Source organism: Rhineura floridana, chromosome 16 (genome assembly GCF_030035675.1).
Source record: "Rhineura floridana isolate rRhiFlo1 chromosome 16, rRhiFlo1.hap2, whole genome shotgun sequence".
Taxonomy (NCBI): Eukaryota; Metazoa; Chordata; class Lepidosauria; order Squamata; family Rhineuridae; genus Rhineura; species Rhineura floridana.
The window spans coordinates 16,203,621-16,230,973 of record NC_084495.1 but is presented as its reverse complement, the minus strand read 5'-3'; the positions used below and the strand labels follow the sequence as shown (position 1 = coordinate 16,230,973).

The 27,353-nt window shown below is 44.7% G+C and overlaps 1 protein-coding gene across 2 annotated transcripts in view; it reads left to right on the top strand.

Annotated features, from left to right (window-relative positions):
- Positions 1-488: 488 nt before the first annotated feature.
- Positions 489-27,353, top strand: part of BRWD3 (bromodomain and WD repeat domain containing 3) — an 86,250-nt gene continuing 59,385 nt past the window's right edge. For both annotated transcript variants that reach the window (XM_061599018.1, XM_061599017.1), the window contains exons 1-6: positions 489-1,008; positions 1,101-1,159; positions 1,336-1,365; positions 2,252-2,311; positions 26,620-26,770; positions 27,240-27,338. In XM_061599018.1, the coding sequence (XP_061455002.1) occupies positions 969-1,008; positions 1,101-1,159; positions 1,336-1,365; positions 2,252-2,311; positions 26,620-26,770; positions 27,240-27,338 (439 nt within the window). In that variant the 5' untranslated portion in view covers positions 489-968. The remainder of the gene's footprint in view (positions 1,009-1,100; positions 1,160-1,335; positions 1,366-2,251; positions 2,312-26,619; positions 26,771-27,239; positions 27,339-27,353) is intronic.

Here is a 27,353-nt window from a genome sequence, read left to right as displayed (position 1 = left end):
GATAGGGTCACCCCATACGCGCGCTGCCCACAGCAAGTCTGGGAAGACCAAGTTCAAGTCCCCGGTTCGGCCACGACGCTCACTGAGCCAGCTACCCTCTTTCCATCTAACCTACCTCACAAAGCTGCTGTGCGAAAAAAGTGGGGGATGGAAAATTTGAAGAGAGAAAGAAAGAAGGAGAACAAGGTGGATACACCTTTCTGAGCTCTTTAAAAACAAAGGCTGGGGTTTAAAAACAACAAGAAATCGCGGTTTTTAAAAAACCTGCTAAAGAAAAGTAAGCAGCCTCCGCACACAGTCTTTCTGGAGTCAAAACCTATTTCGACAATGATCACCAGCACTACCCCGTAACGCGGGCTTAAAGCTCAGACTCCACAGCCACAAGGCTGGGAAGTTGGGAAAGGACAAGCTGCTCAGCGCCCCCATGGCACGCGGGCCCGGCTAGGCCCGAGTCTTCCCTTTCCCCCTTCCCCGCCTCTTCCGATAGCCGCCTCACATCACACACGCAGGCACTCCACAGACCAGCCCGCTCCATCGCCCCCGCGCGGCGGGAGGCTCCCTCGCCGCTTGGCTGCCTGCCTTCTTTCCCCCCCACCCCGGTCTCGCTGCCTTCTCTCTCCCCACCCCGAGCCGCTGTCTACCCCCTCTGCGTCCTTCTTCCTTTCCCTCAGGCAAGCAGCCCGTCTCAACGCCGGACCGGGCTCCGTCCCTTCTCCTTAGCGGGGCTCCATGGAGCCGTCGAGGCGGTGTCGGCGGCGGGCGGCAGCACCACCACCTCACAACCCCCGCCGCCGGGACTGCTCCGGGCGGTCGTAACAGGAGCCACTCCTCAGCCAGGCAGCCCAGTCGATCAGTCAGTCAGCCAGCCAGACCTTCCCCGGGGCCGGGGACCATCCCGGCGGCGCTGGGGCGCCCTTCTCCTCTGCCCCCGTCTTCCTTCCTGACGGGCCTTCTCCTCAGGACGGAGGATGGCGGCCCCGGCGGCCGCCCCGACCCAGCTGGAAGCCGGTGAGTTTCGGGCGCTCGTGAGCGCTAAGGCTGCCTCCTTGGGCTTCCCTCGCCCTGCTTTTCACCTGGCTTTTCTCTCTTCTCCCTCTCAGAGCTCTATTACCTGATCGCCCGCTTCCTCCAGTCCGGACCTTGCAAGAAATCCGCCCAGGTGAGACAGATCAGCAGACGAAGGCGCTGGAGATGGTCGGTTTGGGGTCGGCCGGTTTGGGGGGGGGATCTTATTCTGACTTGGAAGCCCCACTGCTCAGCGGGGATGTGGAAAAGAGACTTCGACTGCCTCCCCTCACGCCCTTTGTGTGTGTGCGTGTTCCTCTCTCCCTTCAGGTGCTGGTCGAGGAGCTGGAAGAACACCAGGTAATGTCCCAGCATGTGGCCAGAGTGAGATTATTTTTTTTGGGGGGGGGAGATTGAGATGGGAGGGGGGATTGATTCCTAATGAAGATATGCCTTCTCTTTAGCCTTTAAGAAGGGGTGGGGAGAGATCATCGCCCCCTCCCCACTTTGGTAGCTGTGTAAATGCTACCCTGCGTTTTCATCCCCCAAATTCCTGCTCCATATACCAACCAATGGGGACCTTCCTAGGATTGGTATTATTGATCCCCCCCCTTAGCAAAGAGGGTGCCGCTTCTCCCCTCCCTTTCATTTCATTTTAAAATTTTATTTCTCTGTCGAATGCTTGTCTTAAAGAGAGTTCTTCCTGAACTCCAATGCTTGCTTTTATTTGGTTTTTTTAAAGGTATTGCAGTACTGTCACTCTTGGATTTCTTACTCCCCTCTTTTTTTCCTAATGGGCCATCTCACAACCTGCAATTTTGGTGTGTTTAGGAAAGAGATATTTTTCCCCCCTGGCAGTATTTTCTTAAGGAACACTTTGCTGGGGGGGGGTCTGAAAGACTGACCATATTTTGGTCAGGGAGCTAGCGGGGGCTTCTTGGGACCACCAGATCGCCTCTCTGTTTCTGAAAAACGGTTCCAGGCCAACAAAGGAGAAGCTGCATGCAGAATCAAGGGCTCTTTCTCCCCACTAAGAGGGGCAGTGTTTATGTTTAAACCTATTTTCTTTTATCTTCTAAACTTTTTTTACACCCATCTGGTGGATGCAGGTGGCATGGGGGATGGAGTCTGTGCATGAGGATGTAAGAACCAGTGGGGGACTTGTGGGAGACGGGGGGGGGGAGCTATTCTCCCCACTCCACACACACTTTAACCCTCTGTCTCTTCCTCACACCACCATCCCCAGTTGATCCCGCAGCGCCTGGATTGGCAGGGCAAGGAACACCGAAGAAGCTTTGAGGATCTGGTGAGTGAAGGTTGGGGCTTAAACTAGAGGGGGGGGGAGTGGAGACAGGTTGCTTCAACCAAGGAAAATGAGGCAGATTTATTGGGTTCCCTTTTGTTTTCTGTACCAGTCAATGGGGAAAGGAAAAGTCGTGGTTGCTGTAGTCATTCAGGAGGTGATTCCTGGTTTATTTTCTGTGGGAAGCTTTCCCTGAGAGGAACCGGGGAGGGTTATTTGAGGGCACGTACAAGGGGTTTCAGCCCAGGCCAATGATTATGCATCTACCAGGCTGGAGTTCCGTGTTTGCATATGAGTGTTGCTTGCTGATTGGCTGTAGCTTTAAAGATAGAAACTGAGGAGGGTGTTTTTTTTTCTTTCTGCAGCATTAGAAAGAAAAATACTATTCTCTCTCCCTGCAGGCCAAGTCATAATCTGTGGAAACAGAGCATTTGCTGATGCAGATGCTTATTTTACACTTTAGTTCATTGACTGCAGAATGTAAACAAATTATATTATTAAACAAGCAGTTATGTATTACATTTTGCTTATGCGTGGTCGTGATCAGTATGAAAGTGTATTGCTTTAAAGATTGAAAACATCCATATTTCCTTGTGAAATAAAGGAGTGGTAACCCTGGTTTACAAACAAGGATGTAAACAGAGAGAAAGGATCATAACTTGTCTGACATCAGCCTTTGAGCAGAGCTTAGATCTTCTTCATTGTATCAATTTGTGTTGGTGAAATGATGGTGGATAGAGATAGATAGATAGATAGATAGATAGATAGATAGATAGATAGATAGATAGATAGATAGATAGATAGATAGATGCAGGCATATAACATGAACAGGAAGCATATTGGTGCAAACTGATTTTGCTGAGTGTAAAATATGAGGTATATGTATACTTGTTTGGTTTTGATTCTAAAATGGCCTATACAGTCAAATGCTGGAGTGTGCTGCCTGTTGTATGACTATCTTTATGAAATATGGTATTAAGTCAATATTGTGTGGCTGTTTCTGTTGGTACCCTAGGACAGTTAGTATTTGCTGTCCAGTGCTTTTTTGGATTATAAAATCCTATCTCCAGTATGTGTGGTACTCCTATTTAATTTATAGACACTTCAGAGCAGGAATAGGATTGTTCCACTTCTGTTCTAAATATTACTGATGTGTTTTCAGTCTACCTTGATTCTGTAGGCAGCTTTTTCTCAGAAAGCTTGCAGTTCTGAAAATCTTCTTTTCCATTTTGTCTTGCAGCAAGGATTTGAATAATAATTAGCATTTACATATGTTTTACTTACACATCACTGCAGTTGTGAGTATTTTACAAAGTAACAGATTTCTAAGATAGGTGGATTGTTGTGTGTACGTATGCATAATTTTGTAGGTAAATAACAAAACACACACACACCATTATTACCAAAGACGTATGGAAAGAACTCTTGTAGTGAGATGGATTAGGGCACTGTCCTTCGACCTTGGGTCTCCAGATGTTGTGGGACTCCCAGCTGCCATCATCCCCAGACAGCATGGTCAATGGTCAGGGATGATGGGAGTTGTAGTCCATCAACATCTGGGAACTCAAAGTTAAAGAATATTGGATATGGGAGGTTGCACATTTCACTGTAGATTTTACTTTGAAAAATATTTACATTAGCAGTCTGTAACTGCTGCCTCTGTTGATATAGACCACTGGGCATACTCACCTGTTAAGTGGTTTCTCTTCACCTCAGATTGTGGTTTATGGTGACGGGTAATCTGAAACTGCTCACTGAGATTGATTCCATCCCATAGTTCAGGTTTGGGGAATGGTCCACCAGTGTGGTCCATGGTGAGGGGTTATGGGAATTGATTTTCCATGCGTTGGGCTTCCGTTTCCCCATCCTTGTCTCAGTTCTTATCCCATAACAAATATTCTTTTGTGGGGGGAGAGGGGAAGCTAGTAAAGATGTGCTGCTGGTATTTATCCACATATCCATAGTGGAAGCATATGGAGTATTTTCATGATGCTCATTGTGGATTTTCCCTTTTGAAATAAATGGAATTAGGTGGTGGTGGTGGGAACGCATGTAAGCAGGGAAGATGAAACATATTTAAAGTTTTGATTTACTTGGTTTTAGTGGATCCTTCCACCCTCTCCCAGCTTAATATGTTCCAGCATGTGTGAGATTAATCTTGTTTTCTGTTTTTAACAACTAGCCTGAAAATTAAACTAGCAGAGGCAAAACAAACAAACAAGCACAATTAGAATAATGTGAAAAACAATTAATGCAAAACCTTGTAAAGAATTATGTGACAGGATATGTAATTTCTTTTCATAAGTAAGCAACTGGTTTTCTTCATATTTTTGTTGATCTTATGACTTGGGGATAAAGTGAATTTGAGGGGATCATAGGCTGTTAATTGCTCTTAAGTCTTCAGTATGACTTTTCATGGTACTAAAATACTTCTGACTTTCATGTCAGGAAATCTTCCTTAGATTGTGGGTGAATGAAACCTATCAAGCTTTATAAGTCTTCAATATTGTTAACACAGCAGTAGTGATATTAATCACTGTTTGGTGCATTTACACAAGCAAATACTACACTAATGGCTAGCAGAATTTGTAACACCTATTTTACATGGCAGAATATTTCTGTAGTGAAAGGTGATCCTGAACTATTGCTGTAAGGGAACAACACTCTCAACAAATACTGTGGGTTACAATGAGAACTGATCATGTACTCGGAGCCCATTTGTACACTGAAGAATGGAAGAAAAACACTACTCCATGGCTGTGAATATGGGAAACTAGAGGCTGACACAGCCTGTGACTGGATCCTTGAATGCACATAGTTACACTTGGTTTCAAATAATTGGGAGATGCTGTTGCTTATAGTAATACGGCTACTATAAGGTGCTTGAGAGATCTTTTATTTAAATGATCAAAGTATCTTTTAAACGGTGTTTTCCTCCTTTAATATATGTTTATGCTGATCTATATTTGTTTAATTTACATTTATTTATTTATTAGATTTATATCCCGCCCTTCCTCCCAGTAGGAGCCCAGGGCAGCATTGCATTGCCGAGGTGATCCTGAGAGTTGTGGTCTGAAGATTCTGAGGACTCCCTATCATAAAACTAAAGTTAATAGGTTTCTGGTGTGTGTGTGTGCCCTAGACTTTTCAAGAAAAAGTTGAATGGGAATCTGTTGGAGATGTGTTAGGTTTGTACTTAACCATTTGTCTGGATGAGTAGCTTGCCAGAAGGGGCTCTCACTGCCCTCAGGTGTGGGTTTGTGTGCTTGTTTTTGTGGGCTTATCTGCAAAGCTGATATTAGATTCCCTGCCTAATGCTAGGCCTTTGGACTAGATATGGTAAAATGAACTCTTCTAAATCTGCAGTTCTACTTAAAAGGTGTCTACTAAACTACTCCTGACTTCTCAGCGTAGTTTGATCAAGATGCCTTGATGACATATTACAGTTAAACATTTGTATCCACCAGAATAATTTCCTGACACATCTTGAAGATGCAAAGGATATTGTTAGAACAGACCTTGTGTCTTAAGGTAAACAGTGTTCTTTTCGCAAATAAACATATCAACACAGATATTTTTGTACTTGGGATCATTGGTACCTTATACCAAGTGTGACCATTGACCCATCAAGCTTGGTATTATCTACACTGATTAGCATTGACTCTCCAGGGTTTCAGACAGGGGACGTTCTCCGCCCTACCTAGCGATGCCAAAGTTAAACCCTGGGACCTGCATACAAAGCAGATGCTCTTTACTGAGCTACTGTTACTTTCTTGTACCTGTCTAAACCGGAGTGGATGCTTTTGCTTTAGATCAAGCCTCAAATACACAATCATTTGTTTAAAATTGGGAATTAAACTGATAGTTTGCCCCTAGTATAATCTGGAGTATATATTCAAAGAAGCACTATAACAGTATGATGTGTAATGTACATCTGATGCATGTTTGTCCTAAAGTTTGTTTCATTTAGTTCTGTGGGGCTTTATTCCCAAGTAAACAAATAAGTAAAGCTTTATGTACTGCTTTTCAGATTGAAAACAGTGTTCAAAATTTAAAATGCATAATAAAATGCAATATTGTAAATCAAATCAAAACTGCAAGATTTGCATCTCACCGACCATCAGAAGACGAACAATGCTGAAATAGTCCACTTGCTCTAAAAAGCTTGGCCGAAGAGAATAGTGTTCCCCATCCACTGGCAAGAAGCAAGCAAAGAGGCCAGATGTACCTCTTGAGAAACATAGGAAGCTGGCCTATACTGAATCAGACCATTGGTCTCTCTAGCTTAGTATTGGCTATACTGTCTAGCAGTGGTTCTCCAGGATTTCAGGCAGGGAACATTCCCAGCCCTACCTGGAAATGCCTGCAATTGAAACTGGGACCTTTGGCATGCAGGACAGATGCTGGGCCACTGAGCCACGGCCCTTCCCCCTTTTGAGGAAGAGTGCATAGCAAGTGCAGATAGGACTGCAGATTAAATACTTTTATAGCATCAGAACATAAGAAGAGTTGGCTGGATCAAGCCAGTGGCCCATCTAGTCCAGCACTGTCTTTCCACAGTGGTCAAGCAGATTTCAGTGTACTCAACATACATGCATAAGCACCAGTTAAGGCAGGTTATTATTATTTCCTCCATAATGCAAATGAGGAGTATATATTTGTGTTATAAAAATCTTGGCAAAACTTCTAAGATGTTTTCACTATATAATTCGCTAGCCACCAGTGGCAGAAAGGCCTGACAGTGGCAAAGTCAGCCTGTGCTCCATCTTTCCAGTGTTCATCTGCTTCCTGTCCTCCCTTTCAGAAGACCAGAGGCAGAGCTACCCTTAAACCCAGTAGTGGTAGTGGGGTTCTGCTTATGTACTCTACTATGAATTAGAGTAGCCGTCTTGCCAAAAAGGTTGACCACCAACTGAATTACAATAAATCCTGTTTAAAGGGCATTAATGTTACCCACATTCTCTTTGCTTGCAGCTGTTTTTACAAAACAAAGGGGCTTCATTGTTTTGTTAGTCCCTTGTCTTTAGCAGGGGTGCTCAGACATATCCAGGTCTCCTAATGTCTGTCCATTGACACCTGTTTACCAGCATCAAGTGCCTTTTGATTTACAGATTAATTGGCCCCAAGCGCTTGGCTGACCTGCTCTTTTGGGGCTTCATACAAAACAAAATGCCAAGAGTGAAAACAGATTGCGCTATTTAGTTGTTGACTTTGCAGATTGTTAAGGTAACTATTGATTTGCAGCACTGCAATGATTATACTGAGCCATTGGAAGCCAGTTATCTTTGTTCCGACCTTCGTTAATTTGGTTTTCAGTCTCTTGCCTTTTTAGACCCATTCTGCATCTGGCAGCTATCTGTGACAACTCCACTGAGACAAAAAGTTGCTTATATAGGTTGCATTGATGGGATTCCCTGCCACAATATATGATTATGACCATTAGGTTAAATGGCTTTTAAAAGGACTTTGACAACCTTTTGGAGCTATTAGCCATCACAGCTAAAACAAAATTCCAGGTTCAGAGGCAGTATGAGTCTAAATACCTGTTGCTTGAATTGGTGGGGGAGAGGGGTCAGTATTGTCTTCATTCCCTTATTTGTGAACTTCCCAGAGGGATCAGCTTGACCTCTGTGGCAAACAGGATGGTGAGCTAACTGGGCCTTTGACCTGATAAGAACATAAGAAGAGTTCTGCTGGGTCAGACCAAAGGGCCATCTAGTCCAACATCCTGGTCTCATAGTGACCAGCCAGATGTCCCAATGGGAAGCCTGCAAGGAGGAAAGGATGCGCCAGCAGTCTCTCTGATCCTGATTCTTACACTCTTAGTTGTGAAGTTGTGGACGTCAATCTTTGTGCCTGGTACACAAACTTGTACTGCTTAGCTGGAAAAGAATAACTTTCTCCTTATTGAATAGTAGAAGACAGTAGTACCTTTCGCTACCTCAACTATGCACTGGGTGACCTGGAAATCTGCATCTCTCCTGCTGTTCAGAAAGTTGGGTGTAAGATGTTCCAATATTCATCTAAGTCAGGGGCAGCAAGCTTGGTGCCCTCCAGAAGTTTTGGACAACAAATCCAATCATCCCCGACTGGGGCTGGCTGGGGCTGATGGGAGTTGTATTCCAAAACATCTGGAAAGCCCATGCTGGCTGGGGCTGATGGGAGTTGTATTCCAAAACATCTGGAAAGTACCGTATTGGTTGCTGCTGATCTGATTTAACCTGTGTGCATGTGCAAAACTTTTTTTAATATATTGATTCTCATGCCTGCTGCTGCTGGCTTTACCCATTGAACAATGTAGACAGAACGCTCTGGGGGCTGTGCACTGCTGCTTGTCATATGTAAAGTTAACTTTGGAGTCCTTTTAACAACTGTGTTTGCCAACTAGTTATTAAAATAAAGAATTTTGGAGTGAGGTCAATCTGTTTCCATTGAAGTCGAGAAGGCTAAATGGACCCATAGCCAGATATCCTGCTTTAACTGGAAGCACAAAGCAAACAAGGCGAAACTTGTATTCAGATAATTTAAAAAAGCTTTTGAGTTGCATCCAGAGTTCCTTTTTCAAGTATGGGTGTTCAAAAACCAAAAGGTCGTTTAGGCCAGGTCATTTTATATGCTCAGGCATGTGGCAGTTTTGAGCGTTCTTAAACCTAAGAACAGAGAGGTTTAAGCATAGTTCCTGCGGATAGGATCAGTCCAGACGCCCCAATTAAAAAAAAAGACATAACAAAAATCTTGATATAATATCTTAGGTAAGGGATTTGGCAACTTTACACTGATGATACTCAGCTCTGTTTCTCCATTACATCTGAATCAGGAGAGGCTGTGCAAACCCTGGACTGGTGCCTGGATGCAATGGTGGACTGGATGAGGGGGTCAATAAACTGAGCCTGAATCCTGGAAAGACAGAGGCCTTGTGGATGGGTGGTTCCCATGTCCAGGATATAGTTCAATTGCCTGTCCTGGATGGGGTTGCACTCCCTTTGAAGCAGTAGGTATGCAATTTGGGGGTGCTCTTTGATCCATCTTTGTCACTAGAGCAGCCTTTCCCAACCAGTGTGCCTCCAGATGTTGGACCACAATTCCCATCTTTCCTGACCATTGGCAATGCTGGCTGAGGCTGATGGGAGTTGTGGTCCAACAACATCTGGAGGCACACTGGTTGGGAAAGGCTGCACTAGAGGCTCGAGTAAGGTCTTTGGCCAGGAATGCTTTCTGCCAGCCAACTGCAATCATTCCTGCACTGTGATAACCTGACCACAGTGGTCCATACATTGGTAACCTCAAGACTCAAGTACTGTATGTGGGGCTGCCCTTGAATCTGGTCTGGAAGCTGCAACTAGTGCAGAAAGTAGGGGCCAAACTGCTCACAGGAGCAGATTACTGTCAAAATGTTACCCCGCTGCTGAAAGAGCTGCACTGGTTGCCAGTTTGCGACCGGGCTAGATTCAAGGTACTTGTGTTAATTCACAAAGCCCTAAACTACTTGGGCCCAAAGTACCTTAAGGACTGCCTTACTCCTTATGTTCCATCTCCATCACTGAGATTTTCTGATGGGGCACGCTTAGTGGTTCCCCACTAAGGAACCTCACCTGAGGTTTGGTTGGCCTTCACCAGGGACTGCCCTATGGAACTCCCTATTAATACAGGTTCGGCAGGAGCCATTCTTTCAGGTGTCTCCTGAAAACTGAACTTTTAAAACAGGCCTTTAAATATGAATTTTCTTTTCCAACCAATGCAGTATTTATGGATGCTTTTATTATTGTTTTTAATGATGTTTTATTGGTTTTTAACTCTGTTATGTTCTTGCGTGCTGTAATCTCATCTTGATATACTTTTATGAAAAGTGTGGTTTGTACATTTTTAATAAATAAAACTTTAGAGGGTTTTTTATTGGAGATCTTTTTACCTTGCAGGCCCATTTCTTCAAAAATAGTTCTACTCCATAGCATTTTCCCAGCCTTTGATTTCTGTGTGCTGTGTTGTGGCAGTGTTGTTTAAAAGGCAGAATTTATTCAAAATTGTTGCTGTTAGGTCCAAACCCAACACGCAAGTCGTCCTGTCAACCCCAACTTGCTTATTACACCCGGGAAGAGTGCGGAGCTGAGTGCAAATGAACCCACTATCAGAGATCAAGTAACACGAGACAAAAACCTTTGCAAAGGGGACCCAATACTTACAAGCCGAAGCAGGCCAGCATGGGAACCTCGTTTATTGGTGTCCAAGAGTTTATATAGGCTTACCCCGAAGTTTACAATATCGGGTTCACGTCATAAAGTACAAAAGAAGCAATTGCTAACTGTTATAGCTTTGGGGGATATGAAAGGAGGTAAAGGGGTACAGGGGGAAGGACAAGAGTGGAAACATTAAGACTATCTCCCAGACTCTATGTCTGCATACTTCGCATGTCCTTGAGATAAGCACTATGCAGAAACAGACAAAGGCAACTATCAAGGGGAGGCCCAGCTGTAACCGGGCACCCCCTAAACTGGAGACAGACATGATATTACTTTGCTTACATATCAAAGGAGTATTGCAAGTCAAGGTTTGTGGGACATTGGAATAGCGTTTGACATTTCTATGCAAGGTTCATTTGTAACAATAAGCAAGGCCATAAGCATAAATGTGATACAGAAATGCATAGTAGGGAAGTTTCCAGCTTAAACCGGCTTTTATTATGCGAGCCACTGGAATGTAGGTAAGGGTCAGGTCACCAGGAAATAAACTGACATTTTATATCAAAAGTCAAATAAAGGCCACTTTGGTTCTATTTCCCGTGAAGCCCAAGCTGGTTTAGGTAGGACAAATGAATTATAGTTTTACAAGCACTGGGGGTTTCAATTTATCCCTAACAGTCCCCCCTTTCAGCCCTGAGAGACTGACTAGTCTCTCAGGTAGCTGTATTTCCTTGCTTGGGTTGTCAAATCGGTCTCAAAGCCATTTCCATGTAAGTCGGTTGTGGTTTTCGGGAAAAGGACAGTGTGAGCTTGCCCAAACAGACTGAGGCCAATTGCATCAAATTAGGAATACATTGCAAACAACAGCAAACAGAAATTAACAAAGCAAGTACCATAACAATGTAAAATAAAATTTTGTGCCAGTCAGGCCATGCAGAAAACCAGTCAGAAAACCCAGAGAACAAAGAGAAATTCCCAATGCGCTCTACTTCATGATAAATGTTTCCGATATCATTAATGTGTTTAATGACGTCAGCTTTGCTGTCCGTAATATGGGTACAACATTCGCTCCCTATTAACGAACAGACCCCCCCGTGAGAGCTCAATAAAAAGTCCAAGGCGAGCCGGTTTTGCAAAACTACAGTTCTAATTTGTCCTTGTTCATTTGTAAGATCTGAAAAGGAAATAGCCGAATCATTAATAAAACGTTCAAAGGCTTGAGAAAGTTCTATGAGTTCCTGGTATGTTTTGGCTGCGCCATACATTGGAAAAAATCCTCTCAGCACTGCCTCCCCTGTGCCTCTCTTGTTACGGCGGCGCAGAGTGGGCAGAGTGGGGGAAACCCGAAGCCCTGGCACCACCCTTCCTAAAGTACAGGTCCAAGAGCCTGATGCTGGTAGTTTCCTTACCGCTGAGTGTCCACAAAGCCACCAGAGTCCAGCTGGGGTTTGGTGGTCCACTAAGTCCGTGAGGAAAGGCACCAGATGATGGTCTGCAAAAGTCAGCCGCAACAAATGCTGCCAGATGGATAACCAAGTTAAGCCCTCTGCTCTGTGTGTCCCATTTAAAAATGTCCAATTACCCGGGTTTGTAGAGTAAATCAAGCCATCACACATCATACCTCCCGTCGGCTGGCTTCCGCTGCCTACACAGACTGATCTGGCGATGGGTTCGCTTAGAACCAGCCCCCCTTCTAGTTCCTGTGAGCTGGAATGTGAGGCAAAGGAAAGATATTCTTTCAACGGCAAAGGGGCCCCAGTCAAGGGGACTCTAGCCTGTCCATGTGGTGGTGTGTGTGCACAGACATAACAAGTGCCCTTCTTAGGAGCTGTCTCTTCCATTAAGGCAACAAACGTATTTCCGTCCCACCCATCGCCTATTTTAGTATTTCTTTGTTTAAACCCACCTAATGTCTTTATGTTATGTGTAGCCTGTGTTACCTGCTTCTGTACGGGTTTCTGAGCGCTCAGTTTATCATTCAGCCACGCATAGCAAGATGGTATACCGATACCCACACAAAACTTCTGTTTTTCTGTTTTCCTGGGCTGAAAAGTAATTCTATTATCTTGTGTCTGAAAAGTAAGCATGTTATACTCTGCTCTTATGGACTTTACATCCACATTAGGGGGACAACCATAGTTAGGCATAGGGCGATATTGTCTGCACCAAAGTGCGAGTCTGATGGGCCATTCAATTTCCACACGGATACAATGTACTACCCAGCTGCCTGTATAATTGTGTTGCAATATAACAGCCGCTTTATGACATAACCGTCCCGCAATGTCGGCCTTCACCATCCCTTCCTTTATCTGGTCCACATCATACAGGAAGGGATCTGGACAGTCCTGGGTTTTCGGAATTGTTCGTCCAAAATCTTTCAGATAATAATAGTCATTGTCACTGCATATTTTCACATTTGGGGGGCAACATAAGGGCCAGGCATGGTGAATCAAAACACCCGCGACCCACAAATAGGCAGACATCCTCCATTCGTGTCGGAGCATTCCTGCGTTGCTGTTTACTCGATGTCTGCGTCTTGGAAAGGGAGTTGAGCCGCCTGCCACTGACCGGTTTCTTCGTTCCTCTGCAAACGTATTTTGGGGACCTGGGGAGGTGGAGGTGCCGCTACCACAGCAGGCTTTACGTGGGAATGATGTATCCACGACTTCCGTCCTTCCAGGAAGATGGCTGCTTGTGTAGTTAAAAGGACTTGATGTGGTCCTGTAAATCTTGGCTGCAAAGAATCGCCCCTCATGAATTTCTTTGCCCAGACAAAGTCCCCAGGACAGTATGGATGCACCTGGTCCTCAAGGGGCACCGTCTTGGTGGATCCGGCAGCTTTCCACAGTTCACGGAGTCTATTCTGCAGAGAAAGATACTGGGATACAGTTCTGTGATCCCCCCCCAATAGTGAAACATCCACATTTGGCAAGCTCCCCCCTTTTGTGGGAGGCCTGCCATACATTAATTCAAACGGCGAGAGCCCTAAGGCTCGGGTAGGGCGGGTGCGCAAATGGAAAAGAACGAGAGGGAGTACCTGAGGCCACCTTAAACCTGTTTCCTGAGTATACTTAGCCAATGCCGTCTTAATTTCCCGGTTCTGTCTCTCCGTCGCCCCGGACGATTGTGGATGATAAACAGTGTGAAATAGATGTTTGATTCCCAAACCTTCTTCGACTTTTGCCAAAATCTGTCCTGTAAAGTGTGTTCCTTGGTCTGAGTCTATTACCTCTGGAACCCCGAACCACGGTATTATTTCTTTCAGCAGCAATTTGGCCACCGTTGTGGCGGTGGCATTTGTGGTTGGGAATGCCTCTACCCATGCTGTTAAAGGACATACCATGACCAAAAGATGTTTCTTTCCTTCTGCTTTAGGGAGATCAACAAAGTCAATTTGAAGATGTAAAAATGGTGCAGCCGGTACGGGTCTGCCCCCTTGCGGGGCCCTGTTTGGTAAAGCTGGGCCGTTTGCTTGGCAAATGTGACATGCTTTCACTATTGCACCACATACTGGTTGAATTCCGGGAGCATACCAGAAGCGCGTTATCGAATCCACTAGCGGATGTTTACCATAATGGCCCCCATGGTCGTGGAACCATTTCGCTGCTGTGTGGTGTAAAGCTCTGGGAAGGCATGCTCGACCGTCAGGCATAGTCCATAACTGCTGTTTCAGGATCGCTCCTAGCTCGGTCCATCGCTTCAGTTCCTGTGGGGGTATTGAAACAGATACAGGCGGGACAAAAGCAGTGGTTGCCAGCGCCAAAGTTGGCATACTTATAGGAAGCAGTGCCGCTTGGCGCGCAGTTTGGTGTGCCAGGGCATTTCCTAGTGTCACAGGATCCTGCTCCTTGGTGTGTGCTTTGCAATGCACCACTGCTAGCTGTAAAGGTTCAAGAATAGTTTGTAACAACTTTTGCACGAGTTCCAGATGTTGGATTGGTTTACCCCCTGTATTTCTACAAATGAATGTGACAATGTATAACCCCGAACGCATACCTGCTATCTGTGAAGATGGTCACCTTTTTACCTGCTGACAATTGACACGCTCTGGCCAGCGCGTAGATTTCTGCTGCTTGCGCTCCCCACCGTCCTGGGAGTGCTGCCGCCTCTACTACATCCCATTGTGTTGTTATTGCAAAACCTGTGTATCTTACCCCATTCTGGTAGTAGGAACTGCCGTCAGTGAAGAGAACGACATCCGAGTCCGGTAGTGGTTCATCAGACAGGTCCGGTCTGATCTGCAAGGTGGATTGCAAAACTTCTACGCAGTCATGGTCCGGGAAGGGCGGAGGCAACTCGGGCAGGAGGGTAGCTGGGTTTAACGGTCCACAACGTTCAAACCGCACATTAGGATCCTCTAACAGCTCTGCTTCCAGCTGTTGCGGCCTCTGCGCTGAAAACACTTGCGTGGTACCTTTTCGCAATAAAGCTGAAAGTGCATGCGAAGTCCAGACAGTAGTGGAATGACCGAGGGTCAATCCCTTTACCTTGGTCAAGAGTAAAGCCGCCGCTGTCAGCGTGCGTGTACATGTGGGAGTCCCGCGAGCCACATTGTCAATTTGCTGTGAATAAAACGCCACCGGAAAGTGACTGGGACCATACAGTTGTGTCAGAACTCCGCTAGCCACCCCCGATCTTTCATGGACAAACAAATGAAAGGGTTTACCATAATTTGGCGGTTTCAGAGACATAGACGTGGCCACACTTTGTTTTAGTAATTCGAACGCCTTTTCATTGTCCCGGCTCCATTGTATCAAATCAGGAGCTTTACTTGCAGTAAGCGCGTGTAGCGGTTTGCTCAATTCTCCACAGGATGGCAGCCAGGGTCTGCAAAACCCAATCAGTCCCAGGAACCCTCTTAACTGTCTCTTTGTCTTTGGGAGCGGACAATTCTGTATGGTGGAAACGTGCCCGGGATCCATTTGTCGCCCCTCTGGCGTTAAAATGAACCCCAAATATTTAACTTTCTCTGATAGCCACTGAATTTTCTTCGGGTCGATTTTATGACCCCTTGAATGCAAGTATAGCAGAAAAGCCTTACCGTCTTCTCGCAGCGCCCCCTGGTGTCCGTTCGCAATCAAGATGTCATCAACGTACAAAACAAGAACTGAACCCCCTTTTGGGGTGAACCCCTCGAGGTCGTCCCGTAGACACTGGCTAAACACCCCAGGATTATCGCAGTATCCCTGAGGAATTCGGGTCCAAACGAAAGAGCGCTGGCCCCATTCGAACCCGAACAAATGTTGCGAATCTGGGTGGAGAGGGATGCTGAAAAAGGCATTTTTTAGATCAATGACGGTAAACCACTTCGCGTCCCACGGAATCTGACAGATGATTGTCACCGGGTCTGGAACAACAGTGTGTAAAGGGATCACATACCTGTTTACCGCCCTCAAGTCTTGGCAAAATCTCCACCGGACTGGATCTCCGGGTTTCTTTGGGGGTTTCTTTATAGGTAAAATAGGCGTGTTGCAGGGGGTTCGCTGCGGCCGGATGACTCCTTTTGCGATAAAACCTTCAATTATGGGGCGTATGCCTTCTCTTGCTTTTAATGACAGAGGATACTGGGCAACGTTTGGTGGCGGGAGGAATGGCTTTACCTGAATTCTGACAGGGCTTACCGATCGCAACAATCCCACATCCGTATCCTCTGTGCCCCACAAGTCGGGTGGCAGGTCAACGAGATCTTCTGGTAAGCTGTGACCTATATGTTTGTGTTTAACTGTGTTCCCCACAGGCACCCCCAATACACTCATCAACAAACCCACCCCGTCAGGGGTGCAGGTTAAGGTAGCCTCCAGTTTACATAACATATCACGGCCCATTAAAGAAATAGGGCTTGAAGCAGAATAAAGAAAAACATGGTTAAACATTTTATCATTGTATTTTACTTGCAATGGTAACGTTATGCACATTGGTGTGGGGTTTCCGTCTACCCCCATTGTCATTTGCACTTCTTTACTTAACCAACTATCGGATGCAACATTTATCAGGGAGTATGTGGCTCCAGTATCCACCAGAAAAGTCACCGTTTGCCCCTGCACGTTTAAGGACAGTCTGGGTTCTTGGATTGGGAGAGAGAGAGAGAGAAAGAAACCTGCCAGAGACATAAGATTCATTAGCCCCGCTCCCAGCCCCTCCCTATCCATATTTAGTCATTGCTGGTTCACTGGGCGTCCGCCGTACTGGTCCCATGAAGCCGGTGTCTGTTGAGCGGCAGGTGGAGGTGGGGGCGGAAAATCTGCGTTCGTACCTGTAAAATCTGGGTAAGAAGGGTTGTTAGGGGTGTACTGCGCGTCCCCTGTCCTCCACGGACAGTCTTTCTTGAAATGAGTGTACTCTCCACATTGGAAACAAGCCCTATCTCCCTGCCATGAATGCCTCATCTGTCCCCTTCCTCTTTGGTTTCCGGCTCTCAGCCCCCTCGGAAAACCTCTTCCCCTGCCTCGAAATCCTCTATTTGGTGGCTGGCCTCTTATTGCAAGAGCCAGCATTTCAAAATCCTCCTTCTTCTCCTTCTTTCTACTTTTCTCCTTATCTTTGTCCCACACAAAATCTGCTACTTCTAAAATCACAGTCACAGCCTCCCCCCCCATCCGGGTCTGAAATTCAGAAAGTAATCCCTCACCGCTGGCTGCGCTTGGTGAACAAAATTGGCAATGAGGGTCGGATGGTCCAGCACGTTTTCTGGGTTCAGATTGGTATAACTACATGCTCCCTCCAACAAGCGCGACCAGAATTTTCTGGGAGGTTCGCTGGCTTCTTGTTTGATCGCCATGAATTTAGCTTGGTTGGGGGGTTTCTGTGACATTCGCTCCAAGTGTGTCAAAATCCTATCCCTATCGGTCTGCAGCTGGGCGCGGCGAGTCTGCGTCCAGTCTCCCACTGCCCAAGCTGCAGCCGTTTGCGCTCGGTCCGACCAAGCTCTATTTGTTGCCGCCTCCGCAGCCCAAGCAGTCTCCATTGTCCACAACCTGCTACGTTCTTCACCTGTCAGTACCCTTCTCAACAAATGCTCCACATCCGAGTACGTCGGATTGTGGCTTTCAAACAACCTGCCTAACAGTTCTCTAATTCTCCTTGGCTGTTCCCCGAAAGTTCCAGCCATTCTACTCTATTCTTTTAAGTCCCATTCCAACCAACTCTTTAGTTCAACCACCTTAGCACGCTGGATACCCCCGTGGCCATCCACGTACGGCTGATCATGTACAAGCAAAGGCATGTCCAACGCTTCTGCCTCTTTTCTTTTCTTTTCCTTTTTTCGCTTGCACGTGTCCATGCCCCCTGAGGTCCCCTTCTGTTTCCCCTTTTCATCTGTCTCATCATCTGATACAAATGAAAAGGCCCCTTCCTCCGGATTGGGATCCCCGCCCCCAGGAGCTGGTAGCGGATCCGGAGCAGAGGGTATTATAGAACGATTCAAGACCGTTCTTTTACTTGACGTATCGTCATTAAAATAATGAGGAGGGGGTTCCTCAATGGACAAAGTTCTCACTGCCATCAAAGTAAGACTATCCCATTTTTGTGACCCTATTTTCCATAGGAGCCAAAATTCCAATTGATCCGGGTGGGTATCCCCAATCTGTCTCCGCACTCCCAGTAGCGGAGCGGTTTCAAAGGACCCACCCCTCGGCCACCGTTCACCCGGCACCGACACTGCAGTCATCCGCGGCCACTCCTCCTCACAGAGCTCTATCATCTTTTTCTTTTTCAGGCCTCTCCTTCGCACAGGCAATTCCTCCTCTTGCCACAGCATACACATGATTCCCAAAGGGCTGTCCTTTACCGGCACACTCCCTTTATTTCCCATGATGTCTGATAACGGGTTTTTCCTCAACTGTGCTTTATCCCCAAAGTGTCAAAGCTGCCCGCTTTTATTGATAACCGAGAAAATTCTCTCGTGGCGCCTGTTATCAACTTAAGGGGTGCAATGGCAAAAAGGGGGTCCGCACAAGGGATCCCGGACGAGCCCCCAATTGTTAGGTCCAAACCCAACATGCAAGTCATCCTGTCAACCCCAACTCTCTTATTACACCCGGGAAGAGTGCGGAGCTGAGTGCAAATGAACCCACTATCAGAGATCAAGTAACACGAGACAAAAACCTTTGCAAAGGGGACCCAATACTTACAAGCCGAAGCAGGCCAGCATGGGAACCTCGTTTATTGGTGTTCAAGGGTTTATATAGGCTTACCCCGAAGTTTACAATATCGGGTTCACGTCATAAAGTACAAAAGAAGCAATTGCTAACTGTTATAGCTTTGGGACATATGAAAGGAGGTAAAGGGGTACAGGGGGAAGGACAAGAGTGGAAACATTAAGACTATCTCCCAGACTCTATGTCTGCATACTTCGCATGTCCTTGAGATAAGCACTATGCAGAAACAGACAAAGGCAACTATCAAGGGGAGGCCCAGCTGCAACCGTGCACCCCCTAAACTGGAGACAGACATGATATTACTTTGCTTACATATCAAAGGAGTATTGCAAGTCAAGGTTTGTGGGACATTGGAATAGCGTTTGACATTTCTATGCAAGGTTCATTTGTAACAATAAGCAAGGCCATAAGCATAAATGTGATACAGAAATGCATAGTAGGGAAGTTTCCAGCTTAAACCGGCTTTTATTATGCGAGCCACTGGAATGTAGGTAAGGGTCAGGTCACCAGGAAATAAACCGACATTTTATATCAAAAGTCAAATAAAGGCCACTTTGGTTCTATTTCCCGTGAAGCCCAAGCTGGTTTAGGTAGGACAAGTGAATTATAGTTTTACAAGCACGGGGAGTTTCAATTTATCCCTAACATTGCCATGAGTCGCAGATTTACATGGAGCTTTAAAAATTAAAGCTTACTTAAAAGTTAAAGCTAGTATGGGGTGTGGGGGAATCATAAAGACTTTCCCCTCCAAAGTCATTTCCAGATAGTATGCCCTGGGGTGTGTGTGTGTGTGTCTCAGACTAACTGGCCTGGTTCATATGAACTTAACAAGCCACTATATGCATGAGCTGAATATGGGTGCACAAAGCTCCTTTGCTCTTCTCTTCATGTAAGTGGCTGAACAAGCCAGGATGCAGCTTTTACCAACCATGCAGCCATAGTTCCCAGAATTTGCATGTAATGGGACACCATAGACAAGAGCTGGATCCTGGCTTGCTCAGCTGCTTGCACAAATGGAGAACCAAAGCCGCAGGGAGGGGGCTGCCAGCAGGTGCCCACTGCTTGTTATTAAGCCAGGATTTGATTGTGCAAATGTGCCCACTGAGTCATCACACTTTTTGATGCTTAGAAGACAGATGTTTTACTGCTGGTTCTTATTCATGACTCTTCTTATGTTGTTAATTATGTGGATTTTGGATTTTAAGAACATTATTGTAAACTGCCTTGGGCATTAGTTATGATTGGAAAGGCGGCATATAAATGGCTAGATAGATAATAAATCAATAAAATTAGGGTGCTTATCCTCCATGCTAATTTTTGCTGAGATCTGATGTAATGTAGTTTGTAATCTGAGAAGTTTGTAATTCAGATTTCACTTTAGCCATAAATCTACTCACTGACTTCTGGCAAGCAACTGTTCTGAATCTCAGCCCTTTCTCCTCACCGCCTCCCCTGTCTGTGAGAGAGGCAGTGTGGCAAAGTTACTAGAGAAAGCTGGATTTAGATGGTTTAACACCCTGCTCAGGCAAGCTGTACTCTTTCGGCCTAAGCTGCCTCACAAGGTTATTGTGAAGGGGAAAAAATAGGAGACCTCTGTATGCTGCCCTCAGCTCTTGTTGTTGTTAATTACCTTTGTGTTTCAACCTACCATCAAATAGTAATAATAATATGGACATAATGTTGGCTGGTCTTGCTTAAATGGATGTTGTAAGGATTAGTACCTCATGGAATGTGCTTTGAGCACTTTAAAAGTATCATATAAAAAGGTGCTAAACCCTTGTGGGAAGTTGCTATCAAGAAGAGCTCTTGTTTCTGATCTCATGTAAGTTCCATTAAAAAAAAAAACTATGGATGTTAGAATTTTGAATAATAAGAATGCAAAATTCCATTAAGCAACATACTTGAATTTGTGCAGAGAAAATATCTGAGAAGTGTTCCCAATGAAGGAAAGAATCATTCGTTTAGAATAAGCACCATTGGAAACTTTTGTTCAGAATATCTCCTTGTTTTTGGAAATGAAGGGTACAGTAGGGCCCGGCTTTGAGGCATTCTGCTAATATGGCGGCTTTCAATTAGAGGAAAACCCCACTCATATGGCGCTTGTTCCGCTTTTACAGCGTTTTTTGGGCGTTGGGCGCTGTTCTATTGAATAACTTCTGCTTTTCAGCAGGTTTTGCTTTTAGGCGGGGGTCTGGAACGTAACCCACCATATGAGTGGAGCCCTACTGTAATCGCTTTCAGAATGCAAGCAAGTTAGTTGAGTCTTCAGTATTAACTACTGATAGATCCTCTATTATGATAATTGATTGGGGAAGGTGTTGCGTGGGGAGGGGTAGGCTTGCAGTATACCTGTCATGAAGACCCAGGCCATTCAGTTTCATGGGTGGAGGGCAGGTTTTGCTTTCATTTTTGCAATATCTCCAAGAGCAGTGCTCTCCTAATAAAAAGAAATGGCAGTCGTTTATTTATTTATTTAGAAAATCAAGGGGTACGACACTTGGATAGAGAGCCAGTGTGGTGTCATGATTAGAGTATCAGACTGGGATTTGGGAGACCAGGATTCAAATCTCTGCTCAGCTGTGAAGCTCACTGAATGATCTTGGGCCAGTCACTGTGTCTCAGCTACCCCACAGGGTTGTTATGAGGATAATATCGAGAGGGGGAGAGCCGTGTTTGTGTACCACCTTGAGCTCCTTGGAGGTAAGGTGGGATATAAATGTAATAAATATAATAAAATAAAATTAATATATTGCAAGGACTACTGTTGTCCTCTGTGCATAGATACTCTTTCTAACCCAAGCTGTCAGTGAAAAATGGGCCATCCATGTCCTGAGAGGAGAAAGAGTCCATTACCACAATAATTGTATCTTACAGTTTTTTACTTTTCCCCATAGGAATGAAGGCAACTGTTCTTTTAATATGGGACTGAGTAAAGGGGTACTCTAAGGGACACCACTAGGGTGAGGACTAGGCATGTTCCCTAACTCTAGGGAGTGAATCAAGGCTATTTCTATCAGAAGAGCCCTATACTGGATTCTGGTTGTTGGTGGGACAGAATGTTATGAACTGCCTTTTGCGTTTATAGGCAGTTTTTGTAAGAAACAGTGTTTTTATACTATTTCTGCCATGTATAAATGTTAATATGTGTTTAGAATTCAAAATATACAGTATATATATGTATATTCTGTAGGTTTTATGTCCACGTGTCAGACAATTTTAAAGAAAATCCCATTTTAAATCCTTCATGCAGTGATAATCTTTTCTATAGTGGTTTTCTTAAGTGTTCAAAGTAGGTTGTGAAATTGCTTGGTGACCCTTACAACAATCCTGTTTCATTCTGTTGGTGATTACTCTTATTGTACTGGCAGTTCCTGGACTTGCCGAAATCATGGACATTACAGCAGAGTGTACTCTTGTAATAAGCCAGTTCACACATTAGATTTTCCCATATAATTACTTGAGGAAGGATCCTATGGAGGGAAAAGTAGCCATTTGTATATGAAATACCAGTAAGTTTTTATAACCTTGATCCTTAAGAATTAGCTCCATTTCCTATTTTGCCTGCATAGAGAAGGGTTCTACATGTAAATGAAAAGCTTCCATACACCTTCAACAAAAGTCTATTCAGTAGCAGAGATGGGCTTTCCCATTTCATATCTACTCGGGGTACTCTGACAGGGGAATTAAGGACTGTACAGTTTGTGAAGCTCACTGGGTGACCTTGGGCCACTCACTGCCTCTCAGCCTCATGAAAACCCTATTTATAGGGTCGCCATAAGTCAGAATCGACTTGAAGGCAGTACACATCAATTATTGGCAGACAAATTATATATAATGTCTCCCCAAACTTCAGATTTTTTATAGTTTGAATAGGAATGCTGCTTACTGATTTCAGGAATGATAAAAATAAGTTTTAAAAAAATTAGCTGAAATGAAATGAAATGCAGACATCACTTCAATATCTGATCTCATCCTGGTTAAACAAGACACCTTGGTTAGTATTAATGCTGATGCTGACATGATACTTAACTGTAGTTTAGGTGGGTGGGTGTGCAGTGGAGGAGGGGGAGATCTCCTAATAGCTTAACTGCAGTTCAGATATTCTCAGCAGGTTGGTCCCCTGATATCAGTTGATGTCATGTCAAATCGTGTTTCCGCTTAACCATAGTTTGGCATGATGTCTGAACTGCCCGACCATGGCTATGCAAATTGTTCCATCTTGAGAGTCCATGATACCCTAGAAATAGGACTGCTAGGCAGATGAAAACAGGAAGCTCAGTGGGTTTGGCATGTGATTTGAATGCAGCAATATTCCAGGTTCAGTCTCTAGCATCTCCAGTTAAAAAGGAGCTCATGTAGAAAGAATCTCTGCTTGAGACTCTGTAGAGTTCAAGTTCAGTGTTCTGTTTCTGGTGCATAAAGCCCTATACAGCTTGGGACCAAGATACCTGAAATACTGTCTTACCTCTTATATACCCAGTCAATCACTGCGCTCTATGATGAGGACCTCCTGCAGATACCATCTTATCAGGAGGTCCTTTCCATACAGCACAAGAAGCGGACCTTTAGTGTTGTCGTACCAACACTTTGGAATTCCCTCCCCGTTAATATTAGGCACCATCTCTGTTATCCTTTCAGCACCTACTAAAGATCTTCCTCTTTCAACAAGCCTTTTAAGTAGAGACCTTATCCCAGTCTGTGTCTCTGTTGGAATTGCTTTTTAAGATGTTTTTAAAGTTTTTCTAAAAAAAAACGTTTTTAAAGATGTTTTGTTTTAATATATTTTAAATCTCTTTTTCAGATGTTTTAGAGTAGTTTTAGTGTTTTGTTTGCTGCCCTGGGCTCCTTCTGGGAGAAGGGGTGGGATATACATTTAACAAATAAAATAAATAAATAAAATAGAGCTGCTAGTCAGAGGCTTGGTTCACACCTAAGAATAAGCCATGGTTCAAAGCTTTTCCAGGATTGAGCAGCATACTGGTGCATGCTGCCTGATTGCTCTCACTTTGCTCCACCTCTGGCACGAATGGAAGCAACAAGCCACATATGAACCAGGATATTAGTTTCTTTAGCTCTAGTAAACCATGATCAGTAAGCCAAAAACAAACCATGGCTTTATGGTTGCCAGGGAAGGAGCAAAGCAGGAGAACCAGGCAGCATGTACTAGTACACTGCTTGATCTGAATAAGCCATTATCCATGGCTTCTTAAATATGAACAAGATCAGTGGGCTAGGTGGACAAATCTGGTATGAGCAGATTCCTATGAGAGCATATAAGCACCTTCAAACTGTGATTTGCCTGTTTGGTGGGATGTCTGAATTGAGATTTGTTGCGGCAAGAGACTTGAAGCTTTCTCAGAACTGGCTGTACATGCAGAGATTTGTACAGTATATTAGCTCTGTCTGACTGTGTTGTATCCCAGGCAGTGGCCCTAGATGTGGTATTAGGATCTAGCCCAAGTGGCTTTGTGCTAGGCGCCGAGTCCAGGGACACCAGGTCACATATCACTAGCACCAGTTCCAAATCCAGGAAGCACAGTCAGGTCAAGGAAGGGTCTGGTTCAGGGCTGTGGAGTCGGAGTCGGGAGCAATTTTGGGTGGAGTCGGAGTCGGGAGCAATTTGGGGAGGAGTCGGAGTCGGTAGCAATGTACCGACTCCGACTTCCAAATAAAGTTTGATTGACAAGAAGCAATTTTGGGTGGAGTCTGAGTCGGACAGTAGAAAAATAGAGGAGTCGGAGTCGGAGTTGAAGGTTTGGTGTACCGACTCCACAGCCCTGGTCTGGTTCTAGCAAAGCAAGGTTTGGCAAAGCAGAGGGGAGTCTATGTAATAAGGTTAGGCAAAGCAGAGGGTAAAATCCAAAAGGAAACAAGCCAGGTGGGTAGCAACCTGGATTGCTCTGAGTGGAAGTTGAACAAGTAAGGCTTGAATGTTGCTCTGATAACCAGCAAGCCAGTGTTGCCAATAAGAAATTTCCCCCCCCCAGATCTGAACCCCAAATCCAGCAAAATCCACTAGACACCACGTCTGATAACATTTTTGCGTAGTTGTGAAACACTGTTATGAGGAATTGCATAACAAGGTGGATAACATAGTTTAAAGGGTTAAAATGCTGTGTGTGCTTGTGTGTTGTATTTAAGTTTGGAACTGCAGGGTGTGGGTGAGTTTTAGATATGAGAGAAGTATGGAGGTTTTGCATTCCTGGGGTTTTTTAGGTTTAAAAAAATACTCTGTGTGTCTTTGTTTAGTTGGCTACTCTGAGAACAGAATGCTGGACTAGATGGACCTTTCCTGTGATGGTTATAAGGTGTACTGTTTGTACAAAGGGTACCTGTTGTGGAATCACCTTTTTAAATATAAAGTGAGGTTCCTTGTTGGTGAGTCAGGTGAACTCTGTGCGTACTCATGTCATTTATCTCTGAGACTTAATAGTTCCTGATCATCATGTCTCCTCTGCTCAGGTCTGTGGGAGCCGGCTGTGGTTTGTAAGAAGAAATTGGTGGTGCTTAGGCTGCATCACTCTTTGGGTAGAATATTTCCTGCACATTTTCCTTCTCAGTAAGCCAGTTGGCAAGAACCTCCTTGTCTTTATACCTTTAAAAAACAAGCACACCAAAGCATCTGGAGACTTAATTTAAAAATCCTCCCCTCTGTGACTGGCTCATTGTGTGCTGTTGGGTACATTACTCTGGTATCCTTTCTATCAAAGGGGTAGCCCATGAGCCATGGCTTACAGCAGAAATGAAACAATAATCAAACTTCAGAGACTGTACGTAGGAACAGAAATGCAAACAATGAAAAATATAAGAAAATGTCAGAAAGTGGAAAAAATTAAAAGCCTAGATTTTGACTAGACAGTTTCATGAAAAAACATAAGAGGAAAAAAATAAAGTTAAAGTATTTGTAAAAACCATCAGATTCTCACCACTAGATTTCCCACTAGCCGCTAGACATGAAAATTTGCCACCAGACACGTGCCTAAAACTAGATTTAGTGAGAAAATCATTATCTTGGCAACAGTGCAGCAAACCCAGCCCAAGTCTTAAATAGGGTTGCAGCTTCCTCTGAGTAGCAGCCCCACCCCTAATGAGTGGAACCGCTACACTAAAAGGGCACGGGGGAGACCAGGGTTCTACTGTGGCCTCTGAATTCGATTCCTTGAGCTCTGAGGAAGGCAATGTGGCCTCACTGGACTAGGGAGGTGCTGGCATCACACGCTCCTCTCATGCTGGAGCTTTCAAGGACATGGGGATGTCAAAAGCTTATTCTGAGGGGAAAGCCTCCTCCTGGTCCAAGATATCTGCAGCATCTTCCCCTGAGAATGGGGAGTTGTAGCACTAGTTTATGAGAGACTGCTGTTCACAGCAGAATAAGAATTGAGCACAGAGTAGTTTTTGTTTTGCATTTCCTCTTAAGTTTCTAGTTTAAGTTTCTAGTTTTGTTTTTTAAAAATGAAATTATTTCTAACAATAATGGGAGGTTTTGCTGCTTTGGAAAAGTAAAAAAATATGGTCCTGCTTTTAAAGCGATGGCATGCATGGTGTGGACCCTTCCAGTGAAGTGAATGGGAAGCCTGTGTGTGCATTATGCTGCACAAAGGGCTCTGAGTTGTTTTTTTCCCCTTTTCTTAACTTACCCCAAAGAACAACTCAGTGAGGTAGGTCACATGTTTTGGGTACAGAAGGTAATTTGTGCATCTGTGCAAGTTTGAAGAGACATAGTGCATCACAGCTAGTGCAGATAGGTTGCTTTCTTTCAGATTTTACCCCTGGGTATTTTGAGCTCCTCCCTATGTTGGGCATGGGACAGAGGACCCTTTCCCCAGTTTTGCAATCGATTAAATAGCAAAGGGAAGTTTGCATTCCATATAAATGAAAAATGCTAAAATGCAAGGGAAATGGATGCTTTCCTTCCCTTTGCCAGCTAAGGAAAGGTCTTTAAAAGTACTTTTGTGTGTCCTGTTGTTTTTCAATCCAGGTGGCAGCCAATGCTCACATCCCTCCAGAGTACCTTCTCAAAATCTGTGAGCGGATTGGACCCCTGTTGGACAAGGAAATCCCACAGAGTGTACTTGGTGTGCAGACTTTGCTGGGAGTGGGACGGCAGTCATTGCTAAGAGCAGCCAAGGGTAAGAGACATGGCATTATGAAACTGAAGTTTGATTTTCTTTGTTTTATTTTAAAACATCTATTCCCATTTTACAGAGGCCCTAAAAGTGGCTTACAGAAGAGTTATGTGCTACAAAAACTAGCCATAAATAAATCAAACAATGCAAATAGCATATTAATTTATGGTTTGTAATGTAGAATGTGCAAGTATTTGTGGAAACTGTGAATAAATGGGCAAAGAAGCAGAAATAACACACATAGTCAAAGTGACATTTTGAAACAGTTAATATTGCTTCTTATGAAAGCTTTTGTGTGTCATATCTTTTTGATTAACTGCAAACAATTCCCAGAAATAGTTTTGCAAGGAAGGGGGGATGGGAACAAGCTCAAAGAAGCCTTGGCATTCCTGGTACTAGCAAGAAAAAGCAGGTTGCAGAGCTCAGCTCTTCAACTCAAGATTTTGATCAGCTTTGAATCCTGTTCACACAGACTGCAGGCACACATCATGGAAGGGATCAGCATTTGCAGCATTGCACAGAGGCAGGCCTCCTGAACTACCTGCAAACTATGGGAAACCACCAAACGTGGGTAAGGAATGACTCG